Raw genomic sequence first — 16,251 nt, forward strand, 5'->3', positions numbered from 1 at the left:
GATCCAGAACATCACTTTATATACATTTGGTTAGAAAATTGTGGCAAAAAGATGCTGGAAATTATAACCTGTCCAACATGAGGTCAATTACATTTGGGTTTCCAACAAAGCAGCAAGTATATTGTTCCTGCTTAACATCTACTCTAGGCAGATTAGTAGATATAAACTTTTTTCAAAAGTTTCACAGCCAACAGGTAAAGACCAAAGGCAGCACGCCAAATATTCAAGCCAACTGCTGGACCCTATATGGTTTCCACTTGCTTTTTATTTGGTTGCCTGGTTGGTCGACACCATAGATTCTACTAGGCCGGTGAAGAAAACGTGCCACTCACAGACAAGGAACTTTGTGGGGAATCACTAACTGGCCTGATTCTGGAGAAAGGACCAAGGCAACACCCTGACCCAGTCCTCAAGGCCAATGGTGTTCTCTTAGGCAGTGAGCATGTCATTAGAAAAGCCAAGTGAGCATTTTCCAAAGGTCTTTCTGCCCTGAGCTCTTCCTGCAGGCAGTTACAGGCATCCCAGAACCCGCAGTGTTGGGAGGGGATGGGAGAGGCGGTTGCTCAGGCTGAACTCAGGAGTGTCTCCTATGATGCCAGTTGGCGAGTAGAGAAAGCTGTGTTCTGCCCCGGGTGCTGCCATGGGGCACCAAAGTGCTGGGTCCCAGTTGTTTTTGTAGCAAAGCAAACAGGAAGTGAGGATGCTGGGCAGGATGTGTTGTAGAGGAAAGAGTAAGGTAAAGCTGGGAGGTGTCACACTGGGCAAAGGGTTCTGGTTAGTAGGTTTGGGAAACACCAGGCAGGCAAACTCAGATTTTATATTTTTAACCTTGAGTCTTCCCAAGGCTCTGCTGTGTACACATACCTGGGGACTCCCCAGGAAAGCTGTAGTAGGCACCGTCTCCCCGAAATACCTGGTAAGAGCATTTGGGGTAACATATGCTTCACCTGCATGGGAAGTGCTGATGGGAGTGGGGTCCTTATGATGAAACAGCTGTCCGTGCTGGGGCTGTTGGGGTCACAGGAGTGTAAATTCCACATTCTACCCTGGGACATACGGGACAGGAGTTTGGGGAGGGCCAGCACAGCTTCTGAGAGGTGTGAGAAGCAGTGAGAAGTCAGCAACGTGGCTTCACATAGAAGTTTCTTGGAGAGAAAACTGGTGAGTATTCTGGAATTGAGTAAGAAGCTTGGTTTTCACATGTTGGATGGATGACAAGCCATTGGTATTTTCTGAGCAGGGGGACAGGTCAAAGACTCCCCCAGGAAGATTCCTTCGGTGATGGTTTTGAAGGATGGGAGAGATAAAATGATTCTGAGCAGAAGGTAGGGTGGGGGCAGGCGGGTCATGGCCCTTTGCTTTTGGGTGCACAGGTATCAAAGTTCCAGGGGGCGCACTCCCACTGCCTGCAAACAGAACCATGTGCCTGCCTTCCAGACTTCTGCTAGCTCATGAAAGTGGGTCTGATGTTATTAACTCTACCAGGAACTGTCCAACTTCAGCATGGATGATTAAGTAAAATGACATCAGATATTCCATTCTTATTATACTCCTTTACTGCAGCAGAAAAAGAGAACCGAAGCATTTTACAAAAGTCAGGGCTGTGACAAATTGTGCACATTCTTTCCAGACACTCCTGCGCCATGTCCCCACGGTAAACAACCCGGACACTGCCAACAGGAAATATTTCAGATAAGTAGAAACAGGGATCAGGCACTATCTGCAATCATTCCAGAAATTTCTGAGAGACCGGGCATATTGCAACAACAGTTGAAATGTTGCTTAAACTCTCCAAATTAATTCCTACAGAGAGAGTGAGTAATTAAAACATTCTGTTAAGCTTCAAGACCTTCAGGCAAGTAGAACTGGAGAGTGGACAAAGGGGCATGTGTGAAGGGCTGGTGGAACCACAGGCGACTGAGTCACACCTGGCTTCCGGGACACTCGCACATCTCTGAACCAGGGACAGTCTCAAAAGGAGTCCAACTCGGGCTCTGGCTCTCAGAGCTGCTGGACATGCGGAGGCTAATTACTGAATTCAAAAGAGGCCAGGATGAAAATGTGTTTCTCACTGAAGGGACAAGAACATGAGCTTTGCTCACCTTTTTCTGGCTTCCCCTCGTAGATGGGCTTGGATGAGCCTTGCAGCGAAAGGGGACTGACCATCTACACAGGACTAGAGAACAGTGAGGAAGCTGAGCTGGAGGGGTTCCCACCCTTCTAGGAAGAAGTGCTTCAGGCTCCTCCAGTATTTGACAGTGAACTATAAAGATGCCTTTGATTCCTTGGAGTGTTTGAAATGCTGATATGTGCTGGGGGTGGGCAGGGACTGGCAGTCCAGTCTGAGATTCCCTAGGCAACCATTTGGAATTCTTCCTCCGAATGGCATGTGACAGCCCATCCTTGGTATTCTGTCATCGTCTGAGGGAATATGCGGTTGAGAATATGTATGGGATAGAGAGAGCTGGAACTGGGGGCCCTGGCTCATTCACAGGGAAGGGGGTGCTTCAGCCAGCAGCGTGTATGCCCTCTGACATGGTCCTCGAGGGACCTGAGGCCAGAGAACCACAGATATCAGAGAATGAGTGCTCACCCTGAAAGGTCGGGCTGGCAGGTGGGGCTGTGTGTGGTGGGGGGCAGACAAGGAGGAGGCGCACCTGTTCATCTATATGAGGAAGAAGAAAACGGAGAGGGGTGGGGCTGGAAAAGAGATATGTAAAGTCCCTCAAAGAGAAAAATAACTCTCTTTGTGTTAATCAACTGAGCTAACCCATTTCTTACTTGAGGAACATTTTGTATATCATCATTAAAAAATGTATCATATGACCATTAACCACCAAATCACTTTACAAGCTTGTACTAAATCCTGGTAATTTTCTTGCTCCAGAATTACCAAAATATTCTTGCCTAACAGCAAAGGGGAAAAGTTGTGCATCTCAGGGTATGTTTTTGTTTTTTCCCACATGCCATTGTGATTTCAACCCTGAGGTTCTCCCTTGTCACTCTTCCCACCTGGTGGCGGCTGCTTACAGGTGAGCATGAGCAGCAGGAGTAAGGGTAGATGCCAGAGGCTGCAGAAGAACAGTCTCCTGGAACTCTTCCGGTCTGCATCCATGTAGAACCGGAAGCCGAGGTAGGAAATATACACGTTGATGGGCAGCGAGATAGCAGGGAAGGTCCACGTGGTAACATCCAGGATGGGGGCTGCTGTGCACAGTCCGATCAGGGCCAGGCAGTGGCGCAGGGCAACGCGCCGGCACAGGGCTGGGTGGGTGACCGACATCATGCAGTAGCCCCCTCGGGAGTAGTCCTCTCGGAGGCCCCAACTAAGTGCATTGAAGTGGGGAAACTGCCAGGAGTACAGGATTCCTCCCAAAAGACATGCTCCTGAGCGAGGGTGAGAGACAAAGGGAAGCAAAGATGTGTCATCAGAAACTTGACAAAAGTATCACTCCTCTCACTCCACTGACTCTCCAGCCCTGAGGCACTCTGTCCCATTTCACTGGATCTCAGACTCTCTGTGGGCTCTGCTCTTAGCTCTGTTTGCCCTGCGTGGGCTCCCATCTGAGACAAGAAGGGTTAAGAAGCTGAATGCCCTCCAAGACCCCCCATCCCCAGCTCTATACCTCATTGGGGAGGTGCCTGCACTGGGCATCCTGGCTTCCTAGGTGGGCTGCCCCACTGCAGGACTAAGAGCCACCTGAGGCTCCTGCCCGGCACCACCACAATGTAAGAAGCCCCTACACACTTGCAAACATGTTTATGGCGGGCTGCCCCAGTGGGACCTCTGCTGGGCTTTCATCTCTGTGTTCACACACTGGGCCTTGCCAGGTAAGTACTTTAGCAGGTGCAAGGATACTCCAAGCCCACCTAGCTTAGCTCCCCAAGGTCCTGCCTCAGAGCTGTTGGCAGCTCCCTGCTCACCACTGACAGAAAAGGTATGTAGCTCCAGGCCCGTCTGGGGACACTCTGGTTTTTGTCTGTGTACCTACCAATGATTCCACCAGGCACTGCTGGAGCCCCAGGGCAGGTGCCTGGTACATGGCTCTCCAATTGCCCAGAGCCTGCACGATGCGGCAGGCAGAAGGCACTAAAACACTACGAGTTAAATGAATGGACTGGCACAAAGGACCTGGGTTCCAGGGTAGAATAGTAACCTGTTTGTAGTTTTGCAGTTTTCCAACAAGGACGTGTTAGTACCTTGAGCACCATTTAGCCCTTTTCTCTAGAGCAGGGCCTCCCCACACCTACACAGGTGTAGTGAAGCCTGCCATTGATGGAGCACTGTCATGTTAGACTTTACGGTTGACCTCATTTAATCCTGACCAGAGGATTGCAGGTGAGTTTCATGTTTATTAAACAAACACACAAACAGATCAGATGATGACACATTCTCCAAAGGTGAAGAAGGAGTTTGAAACGAGCCTCAAACAAAGACTGGGGTCCACTACACTAAGCCACCTCCTTCAGTGTCAGACAGCAGGGGCCACAGTCACCACTGAGTAAGAGATTTATTACTCATTCAGTCACGTCAACATGTCTACTGAGTGCCCACTAAGTGCAAGCACTGGGGATGAAACAAAGCCATGTGTTCCTGAGGCACTGAGTTACCACCATCTCTCTAGAGCCACACTAGTGGATGCCCATCAGCACCTCAGTGCTGTGCATGCAGAAAGATGTGCAACACTGGCCTGCAGCACGAGGTCGGGAGACTGGGGGAGACTGCTGTGAGGAAGACCATCTGAGCTGAGCTCCCAGGGAGAAGAAGAAGCCTAGTCCTAGGAGGGCTCTGCATGGGCCTTAGGGCAGGGAGATATGCAGTGCAGTGAGGTACGGAAGGGACTTGACTCCTGTACTAGTGTTCACAGAGCTCTGCGACAAAAGGGAAAAGGTCGGTTTTACTATATGATAATTTACAAAATGAAATAAAAAAGAAAGGCGCATGTGGCTGCAGTGCAGAGAACAATGGGAGTGCTCTCTTCAAAGCAGCAGAATCACAAAAGACCTTTCCATGGAAGAACATGTGAGCCTGTGAGGTGGGGGGACTGTGCCAGGAAAGGAGTGTTGGTGAAGAACACACCTGAGAGGTCCAGGGCAGGTAAGGATTCATCAGGAGATGAGATGAACATGGTGGAGCGGACACAGACAGCCTGGACTAGCATGAAATTCAGGTGGCAGCAATGACAGGTCGTGAGCACAGAGATCAGGAGCAGAAACAGAGTAAGCGTCAAGAGCAACCCCTCGGTCGGGAATCCTGGCAATGAGGCTCACTGAGAGGATACACAGGGAAGTGGGGAGGGCAGCCCATGAAGGCGACCTTGGGTGAGCCCTGAGGAAAGACATCTGACAGAGCAGCTGGGATGGCTATGGGAGGGTCTGGCCAGGATGTGTACCCAGAGCCGCAGCTGTGCTGAGTATCCTGGCTGTGTCTCCTAGCTGACTGTGGACAACTCCTCAAGCATGTGTTCCGTCTTCGTGTCTGTGGAGGTGGAGTACAGGAAGTGCTCAGTACTCTTGCAGTGGAGGGCCTGAGACTCCTCAGTGGAAAACTCCTGTGTAATACGAGCTGCTTTAGCACCAACAGCCTCTGGCCCACTGTTTCCAGCACTGGTATGTGAGACCATTGACGGCCAACTATCAGGATGTGGTCCACTCCCCACCTTCTCCCTCCGTGGAGGGTCTTGGGTGCCCTGACTCCCAGCTTTATTTCTGATGCTGAACCGTCGCCTGGGGGTCCCTGATCAGAGAACTGACCGTTTATGACCAGTGTTATCTACCCAGAGAAGTGCTATTCCACACAGACAGGCTGGGAACTTACAGCCAGAGTCCTGTTTCAGGTAGTCAGGCTCCTTGAAGCCCTGCATCTGAGGGACTGTTCAGAAAAAGGAGGGGGCTATGGCTATGGTTACCACAGAATTCACCAGATGGAGAGTGGTTTACATGACTCAGAATCACTGAGAAAGTCAGTCTGGGCTCTACAGCTCAGAAGGACTCCTGTTGTGCGGAAGCCAATGAGGGTGAGAAACGAGCCCCTCTTAATCTCTCCTCTGTCTTCCTCAACAGAGTGAGCGCAGAGGGACAAGAGGGGCAGGCTTTGGTGCCATCTAAAAGAAAGAACAGTGATTTTCATTCACAATGTTCTAGGCAGGGCCGTAGCCATTTCTGAACAAAGCATAGCAGGCAGGTGTAATGTGGGGAGGAGGACTTGCACGGTGTAAAGACTAAAGAGGGATGGGCCTGCTTTCATCCCCCGGGACAGCTTCCTGCAGGTTCCTGTAAGTCAACTGAGTCTGTCCAATGTGGGAGGAAACAGAATAAAGCCTTGATTTTAGGGTTCCTTTTCAGTAGAGCCCCCAAATCTGTGTGAACCCTATCTATAAATAACATATAGACATATCTTAGTTCATGCGAACACACTGCAATTTTAATGCCAATACTAAAAGGAGATGCTATTTGCTGACTCCACAGGTAGGTGGGTGATGGGGGTCACCACATGCACAGCCAATTCTGGGTGCTAGGAAGGTGGTAGCCACCAGGACAAGCCCTGCTTAAAGTTTAGAGGGGCGGACAGACATAAACACAAGCAACAGCAATGAGCGTTATTTACTGAATCAAAATCAGGTGACGGTGTAGGTTAACTGCTCAGGGAAGGCTTCCCAAAGGTGACATTTGAGCCATGACTCAACTGGCTGGAAGCAGAATTCTATCAAATCCTGGGAGGAGACACTGCAGGCCTGTCTGGAGGGCATGGAGGCTGGAGTGAGGGAGGAGAAGCTAACAGACGGTCCTGGGGATTTGGTGGGACTGGCCCCAGCAAAGCAGGTCACCACAGGAGGGTGGGCAACGAATGGCAGGAGACAGTGAGGAGTGCTGAGGGGGGCTGACCTTATGACTTTACTTAGGTGGCGCAGGCTGGGGACGTGCACAGGCAAGTGTGCTCATGGTGGAGACATGAAAAGTCCTGCTTCTGGTCTTCCGGACTGTCTCCAGGACATCCCAGCTAACTGCCTCATGGCTGTCGTGCCCTTGGCCCTGTGTAGGGGAGTTCTGCCCTCGTACATGCTCTCCAATGCCCACAGCAGCCCTTCCTATAGGTGGTTTTACTCTCATCTCATAAGTGAGAGGATGAATCAACTTGCCCAAGGGTGTTCAGCCCAGTGAACCAGCCCTTCTAGAAAACTGCCGCCACGTATTGACTGTAACATTGGACTGCTACATGGTGATCCAAATGCCAGTGGAGCCGAGCAGAGGGACGCATGCTGGAAGGAGAAACTGCAGGGGTGCTTTCCAAAAAGCCCTGGTACCTTCAAAACAGTCTGTTTCAATCATAGGCATATCTCATTTTATTGTGCTGTGCAGACACTGCAGTTTTTACAAAATGAAGGGTTGTGGCAACCCCGCACTGAGCAAGTCTATCAGCTCAGATGATGGTTAGCATATTTCAGCAATAAACTATTTTTAAGCCAAGGTGTGTAAATTGTTTTTTTAGACATAATGCTGGTGCGTTGGCAACAGACTGCAGTGTTTCTCTTGACAGGGAGCAGCCTTGGGGGATCAGAGGGTACAGAAGGGCAGGCTGGACTATCCAGGCACAACTGAATAGTAAGCCAGGAGGGGCACAGGAGACTGCTCCTTGTATTTGGATGGATGCTCTCTGGATTTTAAAGGGACCGGTGCAGAGGAAGGGCCGTTAGAGACTCTCAGGGCATCGGGTCACTGTGAGGCTTTGAGTGTGAGGTACGTGGCACAGCCAACCTGCAGCTCACCAGCCATCCTATGTCCCAAAGGCCAGACTGCATTACCGCCTGCAGTTATGACAGTCAGTCACAAGCACAGGAAACTGATGAGACCAAAATGTATCCATTTGAGAATGTCAGTGATGAGTAAGAAATGGGGACGGAGCAAAAGTCAGAGCTGTCACCAAAGTGGCTGAGAAAAAGCAACGTCAGCTGGGAAACTGACTTCAAACTGGTGAAAGGATCAGGCCCAAAGGGATTTTCCTTGTCTTTTCTCCAATCCCTCTTTTTAGTGTGCCAACTGGGGTGTTCCATTTTGCTCAATATACATTTTTCAGTTATGCTTCTGCTTAAAGCAACAATTTAAAAAACCATTTTCATAAGAGTTGTGTGCTGCTTTCTGTGTGAGAGGAAACTGGGTATGGGGTTGGCTCCTGTCACAAACCAAAGAGCTTTAGAAATCACAGCTTAGCCTTAATGGACTGCGATCAGAACACCAGCCCCTCACAGTTCTACTTGATCGGCTGCAACTGCCTCTGCTCATCTACACGATGTAAAACAAATTACTCTCTCCATCAAGATAAGGTGAACGAGAACAGGAAGACCTGAAGTGGTCTAGGGGCAGGGTGCCCACCTTCCTTGTGTGGTAAACATAAAGCACTCAGTTTCTTGTTCAAAGGTGTCCCCTCTACCCCAGAGCCATCTATTTTTACTGGGCTGATCTTTGCTAACAACAAATACTCACACACACCCACTGGTGATGGGTGCAGTCTGTTCTCCAGGCCCTCGGCTGGAGCCTGGCCAGGGAGAGATGACCCACAGGATGACAGTCCATGAATGTGACATCAGGGGCAGGGGGTCTGGGACTCATAGGAGGAAGACCAAAGTCAGCCTTGGAGAGGTCAGGGAAGGCTTCCTAAAAGAGGAAACCTTCCAATTTGTAAACCAACATCTGAAGATGGTCTTGGAGTTTCAATCCATCCATACAAACCTATGGTTTTGTGCTTCTATTAAATGCATTTCTTCATTTTCCTACTTAACAGCAGAATCTTTGTACACATTTGGTTTAATCAATCCGGAAAAAATGTCTGCTCCCTTTATTTTCACAAAATATTTGTTGGTCTATGAATATATAAAATACTGAAAGTTTGTGAAATAGGAGGCATATCTGTAGCTGTTGGTTCTCAGAGGACGGCAACTTCCAGAGACCAGGATGCCAAATCCCAGCTTTGAAGGCAGCTTCAGAGACCATCCTGGTGTCCAGGGTGGTATTTATTTCTCTCCACACAAAGGAAACGTTAAAGAGCACATTTACTCTGCATTTCGTATGGCGACACCTAGGGAGAACCCTTATCTCATGTCACCTTGCTCTGACAAGGGGGACATATCAGGGGGCAGGGCTAACCAATGTCTCCCCAGTGACTCTTTGAAAATACATGTATTCCCAAATTCTCTGCCTGAATCTGGAAATGCTGCCATGGCATACTTCCACCCTTTTGTTGGCGAGCAAAGCCAAGGCAGCTCTGGCTAAGCGGTTTCTAAGTGAATGGAGCCGAAACTTTAAAGTTGGAGTTCAGACTCCACATGTGATCTTCCGACAAAACTTCTGGAGTGCAATGTGGTGGTCTCAGCCTGCTCCTCTGCTTGCAGTGAGCTTTCTTACATTCTTCCCCTTCCCACCTGAGCCCATTCACTGCCAGTCCCTTGACAAGGATCAGGGAACACAGCTCCAGTGAACCTTGGTGCTGAGTTTGGGAGGCCATCCCCCCAGTACAACAGGCTCCCCCACGTGTGGCCCTTGGTAGCTCATCCATTCCACATGGTTACGTTTGTGCTGTCAGGGTTACATGGCTATATAAACTGGGGGCTAGCTGGAAAAGCAGAGCCAAACCCAAAGCTTCATGCTCACAGATTTCAAAGCCTTCCTTTTGAGTGCTAACACAAAGGATTCTGTGTAACAGATCAGCCTCAATGGGGCGATAGACTTCGAGGGCACCACGAACAAAGGGAAGAGGATGTGGGGCCAGTGTATCAACTGCACAGCCACAAAAGGGGAAATTAAAAGTCCTCTGGAAGTGGAAAATGGAGCTTGGCAGTAACTGCTTGCCCTTGGAAACTTCTGTGCAAGTGACCCAGGAACAATGGAGGGCACAGACGGGTACACAAGTGCCCTCCCTCCCTTCACCTTGTCATACTCTTCTCACTGCCCAGTGGAATCACTGCGGCGGGGGGGGGAGGGTGCATTTGAAGGGAAAGACAAAAGTAAAGGAAGCACAAAGCTCTGTCTGACTCTGAAAAAAGTGCTTCCCTCTCTTCTTCTCTCCCTACCATCCCCCAGAGGGCGGTCTCAGGCACCTGCAGGTTCTTTCCATCTAAGCGCCCAACACTAATCTGTTCTTTGAACCATACTGGTGAGATGTGCACTCTGAGCCAGGCACTGTGTTCACCAGGCTGCCATACAAGGCCCTGGCTCTCATTTCCTTCAGGCTTGTCGCTTGCGGTCAACCCAGCACACTGACAAGACTGGGGCAGACTCAGTACCAGAGTCAGCCTTCAATTACCCTGCCAACCTCGGGTCTAGCAATGCATTTCCAGCCTTTTGTGTTTTTGTCTTTGGGGAGAACGGGGCTCTAAATATTGTCTGGCATTCTAACATTCCCATGAAAACATTCCTTCTTCATTCTGTCTTTAAAAATATCATTTATATCTTAATTCATCTGAGGCTCTAAGGCTAGTTATGAAAAAACTCACACAAAATGAACACACTCATTTTTGAGTTTGATTTCAAGGGAGGCACCATTTTATAGGAAATCTTTAAAAGTGCTTGGGTTGAACAGTCCTGGTACTTAGTGAGCCCTCAAATATTTGTTGAATAAAAGAGTGAATAAATTGTCTTTATTCTATTTTCTTATCATGGAATAAAGGAGGTAAATAAAGTGAAACGGTATTTAACATTTTGTAGTTTACCAGCTGAGGCCAAAAAACTCATTCTCTTTTTGTTACTAAAACCATCCATCTGCCAAATGTCACTTCCTGATAAGAGCCCATTTCTAAGTTCTCACTTGTAACTGAATGTTGTCTGACATAATTAACGTTCACCACACAACATCTGAATTACAAAACAAAGGCAATTTACGAATTAGCTCTCAAGACTGTCACCTAGGCCCATGCCGAAAATTCCCAAGATTTGGGATACATTCAAATTCAGGAAAATTACAATTAGAATCTGAGCCTTTTGAAGAAATGAGGTTGATGGAAAGAGAAGTGGCCTCAGCAAGGAGGAGGGGGAAGTCTTTAACCTGACCCCCGGAGAAACTAAATAGACTCTGGAGATAAACACTGTTGAGGCCTACTGCACACAGCTCTGGGCCTGCTGGGCGTGGGGAAGCATGCTACCCAGCGCTGATCTTCAGTGTCCCTTGCCCACCCCAGCAGGTCCATACCCTCCCCCACACGCTGTCGGCTGTGTGTGGAGCCCACCCAGGCACCAGCTGGCCAGAACTGGGATCAGAGGCGAGCCTGCCATGGGGCCTTCCTGAGTTTTCCTGGGTGAGCATTTCTACTATTTTCTAGTTAACAGCAGTTTAATGTAAAAAAAAAAAAAAAAAAGGCAAATTGTCATTAGGCATGTGGGAGGAAAAGGCCCCACCCGGGAGGAGAATGGCTGCAGACAAAATCCTTTCTGATGATGATCTTTAGACACACCAGGCATGTGCTGGGTGGGGGCTGCATTTGAAAGCGAGGCCCTCTCGAAACAACACTTCCACTAAAGCTGTCTGTGCTGCATCCACAGCAAGAAAAGCATGATGCTTCTTGTTCTTTGTGACTATAAAATAGCAAATATCAGGAACAACCAACGTTGACCTAGTGTTCCAATTTCCATACGCTAACCTGTTCGATTTCTTTCCTCTCCCAGTCCTGCCTCGCTCACCCTGTGCTGGGTTAACTGCTCACCCTGTGCTGGGTTAACTGAGGATGAAGCAGTGAGCACGGGTTCGGACCCCGCCCACTGGGGCACCTAAAGCAGTAAGAAATGGTTTTTCACTATTTCATAGGAAAGAACAAAAACCCAGCACAAAACAAAACAAAAACAATAAAGTAGCTGTGGGAGAAAAAATCAGATCCTTAAAGAACCATAATTCCTCCCCACCTCAAGTTGGGCTTCAGGCCTTTACTGGAGGAGGGGAGGTGGCAGAAGCTGTCCGGTGCTCAGTCTGGGGTCCTCAGCAGCCTGGCAGCCACTGCACAACTCACAGACGAGCTAGCCGCTGGGACAGGGAGAAGGTCCTTCTGAACACCTACTTCCTGACTCCACAAGCCACTGGGACACCCACCCTCTTCTTTTCCAGCTATTGTATCTGCCCTCTGCCCTCTGTCTCCAGACTGGACAGGGAGCTTCTTCAATAGAGGACGCTGGCAGGTTCCTATGTCCCAGCGGCCCTGAGCCACATCCTCTCCAGTCCTGCCCACCATCTACTGAGCCCGGGGTAAAACTTCTAAACAGGCGCACACGACTGAGTGGCAAACGACAGCACTGGGTGCATGGAGTCCTGGCTGAGTAGCCAGGGAAGGCGGGGCCAAGGCAAGGAACAAATTCAGGTGATCGCCGCCCTTTGGACATTTGTCCTTCATTTCCACCTGAGGGTTCTCTCGTGTTCCCAAGCTGCTCTTTCCAAAGACAATCTGATTGATGTTTTATTAAATTCTCAAATTATGACATTTTGACTAGGGAGGGCAGGAGGACAGGAGGTGAGAGAAGACACTCAAGTTTGGGAGGACAATACAGGAAGGCTTCAGCAACCCACTGATTTCTAGTACCATGCTGGACACCAACCAGCTACACACCAATTTGTGGTTAGGTCCCCAGGAAGCGGAACCCTGTGGCTTTCCTGCTCCTGCCTGCAGTGTATCTACCCTGCTTTTTCACACGGCAGAATTCCTCCAAGAGCCTCCTGCCTCCACTCTGGCTCTCAGGCCTACAAACCTCTGTGTACATGCTCTTCTCACTTCTCAGGCAAGCTTACCGTGACTTAATCCCGAAGTTACTGTGCTCCAATACCGCGTTAGGTTGTCTTGCAACCTTCTGAGGACCCTTTTCCTGCTAAAGGCTTAGCTCAGTCAGTGTTTCATTACCTAACGACACTGAGTGAGATGTGATCTGCAAGGACTGGATTTTGGTATATTTGCACCTCTCAGTCCCCTGCACACAGCTGCACAGTGAGGCTGGGAATGAAGCTGGTGAAGCCCCAGCAGTTCCTAGTCCAGTCTCCCAGCCTCCCTCACACCCTCCCTCCCGCCCCCTTCTCTGCCCACTATCAGGACGGTTCAACGCAGTATTCCCACCCCAACTTATCTACCCATGGGCTTCTACAAGGTGATTAGTCTTTGAAGGTTCAAAGATAAATGTTTTGGAGATACCACTGAAGAAAGGAAACCCTGGGAGCCATTTTTTTCTTAGAAGGGTTCTTTCGAGCAAACAAGTCCCCTACAATAAGCACTCAGATGAGAAGCAGACCCTCTGTGGCTAATACACATGACACCACTCAAGCATCTCAAATAACACCACCTGCCCAGGGCCTTCGCCCAACCCTGGGTGTTTCCAAGGCAGCCGGAGCTCTCTCTGCTTGTCTTTTCAGGCTGGTGGTTCTCAAGCTCTGGTTTCTGTGCCGGGGCATTAGCATCACCTGGGACCTTGTTAGAAATGCAGACCGGCAGGCCCTGCGCAGACAGGCTGAGTGAGAAACCCTGAGGTGGGACCAGGAGTCTTAGTTTTAGCGAACCTCCAGGTGACTCTGATGTGCACCAAGTTTAAGCATGTCTGTTTCAGACTTATACTGGACCATGGGAACAGTCTCACACAAGGCCCTACTATATAAAGCATAAACTCACACGAGGAAGATGGGCGCTGGCCCACAAGGACACCAACTGACTCTTCTGTGCAGTGCTGTCTAAATGAGCTCTCTGTGGGGTGACAATGTTTTACGTCTGCTGTCAGTACAGCAGCTAGTAGCCACAGGCGGCTGTGGGCATTTAAAACACAGCTAAAGGGACTGAAACTGAATTTGTGAGTTTATTTAGTTTCAATTTAAATTTTAAAAGTCACATGTGGCTAGTAGATGCCTCATTAGATAGTGCAGTTCTAGAAGACAGCAAAACTACATAAAATCATGTTCAACCTAGTTCCTAAAATCCCAGTAATAAAAATCTTCAAACTGGATTCCCTCAGATGCCTATTTCTTTGCATCACTTACTCCTGTGTGGTACTCTGAGTGACTATTTGGCAACTGACCATGGATTAACCTACTTTTGCCATCTGTAAAATCGAAGGCATTTACTTAACCACTCATTCATTAAAAGACTTCATGCTTATCTCAAGTTTGCTCTATCAATATAATGTTTTGAAACTTTCTTTGAAGCAGTTTGAAGCATTATGTAAAGTAGCAGTATTCTTTCAGTGTAAACCTGATGAGACTTTAGGTACATAATCTGACCTATGGTCAATTAGAACGGGGGCAGTGAACTATGCTGTTACTGTGTGTCTGGTGATGTGTCTTTAAGGATGGGAGAAAAAGGATGATACAAGTCCATCTCACACACAGCCAAGGGCACTTCTCTCTGTGGCTGCACAGCTCTTAGCTCTGCCTCTAAAATCTGGATTCCAGAAAGACTATATCCAAAATTTTATGTAAAATATACCTATTAGCAGTTTAGCCAAATTCAGATTGTTCCCGAACAATAAGGGCTCCTGCCTGAGTGGCAGCTCCTAAAGGCAGGACTTTGAAAGCTTTTTTCCTCTCTAGCCTCTGAGGATGCAACTCCAGCCCATATGTCCAGAGGCTCCACTCTTCACAGGGAACTGCCAGGGAGTAAGACAAGGGCATTGAGCCCTCGGAAAGAACCAGGGTCCTAGGACCCTGCACAACACAGGTGCCATGTTCTCCATGGCCCGGATGTGACCGCTCTCTCTCGTCTCCAGGGATACTTGTCCCTGCAGCTGTAATACGTGCCCCTGACCCTGGCCTTGCCTGGGATTCCCTAGACAGAAAAGGTAGTTTGAGGTGTCTTGTTCCTTTATTCCAGCTTAAAGGAGACTGAATAGGGTTTTGGGCCTCTTGACTGGGTACAGGCCGCCTCTAAGGGACAGGCGGGTGGCTCAGAGCAGGGCACCCAAGTGTGAAGTACAAGAGCACAACATCACTGTGGATGTGATGCTGAGGTGGAGAACCTGTAAGTTACTGACTTTCATTCACGGCCCCCACTCTGCATGAGTGGGCCATCACCAGAACATCTGGAGGGGGCAGGAAGGGAGAGGAGAGTTGGGTTAGAGAGACAGGGAGTTTGGATCAAGTCAAGGTTGAGGCTCCACGCAGAAGTGAGGTGGGGGAGAAATCTGATCAGGAGTTCGGTAGAAGGCAGGAGTATTCTTTACATTTACACTGTACCCTGGGGCTTGGGGGAAACTCAGACATCACTTAGTCCAGCGTTCTCAGACCAGTGTGCTCCACCCTGCCTCCCTCACCTGACACAGACACGCCGATGAACCCAGCACTCCTTTCCACCAAAGCCAGGAGGCACCTCAGTCTTCAAAACAACAGCCAGGTAACAATCATTGCTCAGAGTTTGCATACCAATAAATTCTCATGAGTTTTTTGATCTGTATTAATTTACCCATTATATAAATTAGTAGTTCTTAATAATAATTCACTTAATCCTCACAACACCAGGAGAAGGGACCATTATTAGGTCCATGTAGAGGAGATAAAGCAACAACAGCATAAAGAGGTCAAGTACGTTCTGAAGGGCAGCCAGCTATTGAGTAGTGGAACTGGACTCCAAACCCAGATGGCCCTGCTCCAGAGCCACTGCTCTCGATCACTCAGCTCTGTGGTGAATGAGCCTCCCACGTGGACGAGACCAAACAAGCACGTACATTGTAGAATACTGCATTTGCAGATTCGCGGAATGCTGACATTTACAGGATATGAAAACCATTCTGAGAGACAATTATAGAAAAGGTGTAATCATCTTGGTAAGCTTGCCAGATTGGAGTCTATGAGCTTTTGTGAAAAGTTTCAGAAATGCGGCTTATAGGCAACGGTTTATGGTCAACTGCCTTTGATCTCTCATGTGAAAAATATGTACTTACATATATTGCAGGAAACCTCACCACTTCCTTCCTAAGTGTCGGTCAAACACACTAATTACTTGACTAATTAGGCTGTGAAACTTCCCTTACAGATGGTAAAAATGGGCTATTTCACCCCACAAATTTCACTGTGACATACCACCAAAAACATGTAGGAAGGTCTCAATGGTTTTACTGTAGGCAGCATGAACAATTTAAGCAAATCATATAAAAATAAATTAGAAACTAATGAAAATAATCTGTTCTTTCCTAAGAGGGGAAATACCCAGATCTGTGGGAACAAGAGAGCTAATGCAGCAGGCCCGCCGACCTGGGAACGTCCCCTCAGTAGGACAGGGGTGTGGAGGCCTGGGACCAGACAGCTCTATG

General features: G+C 48.7%; 1 protein-coding gene across 1 annotated transcript in view; it reads right to left on the reverse strand.

The window, feature by feature from the left end:
• Window positions 1–1,533: 1,533 nt before the first annotated feature.
• LOC119056307 (protoheme IX farnesyltransferase, mitochondrial) overlaps window positions 1,534–16,251 on the reverse strand; it is a 121,435-nt gene continuing 106,717 nt past the window's right edge. Inside the window, exon 7 of the mRNA XM_037154695.2 lies at window positions 1,534–3,387. Within this exon, the coding sequence (XP_037010590.2) occupies window positions 2,978–3,387 (410 nt within the window). The 3' untranslated portion in view covers window positions 1,534–2,977. The remainder of the gene's footprint in view (window positions 3,388–16,251) is intronic.

Source organism: Artibeus jamaicensis, unplaced genomic scaffold (assembly GCF_021234435.1).
Source record: "Artibeus jamaicensis isolate MK-2021 breed Jamaican fruit bat unplaced genomic scaffold, CSHL_Jam_final contig_781, whole genome shotgun sequence".
Lineage (NCBI taxonomy): Eukaryota > Metazoa > Chordata > Mammalia > Chiroptera > Phyllostomidae > Artibeus > Artibeus jamaicensis.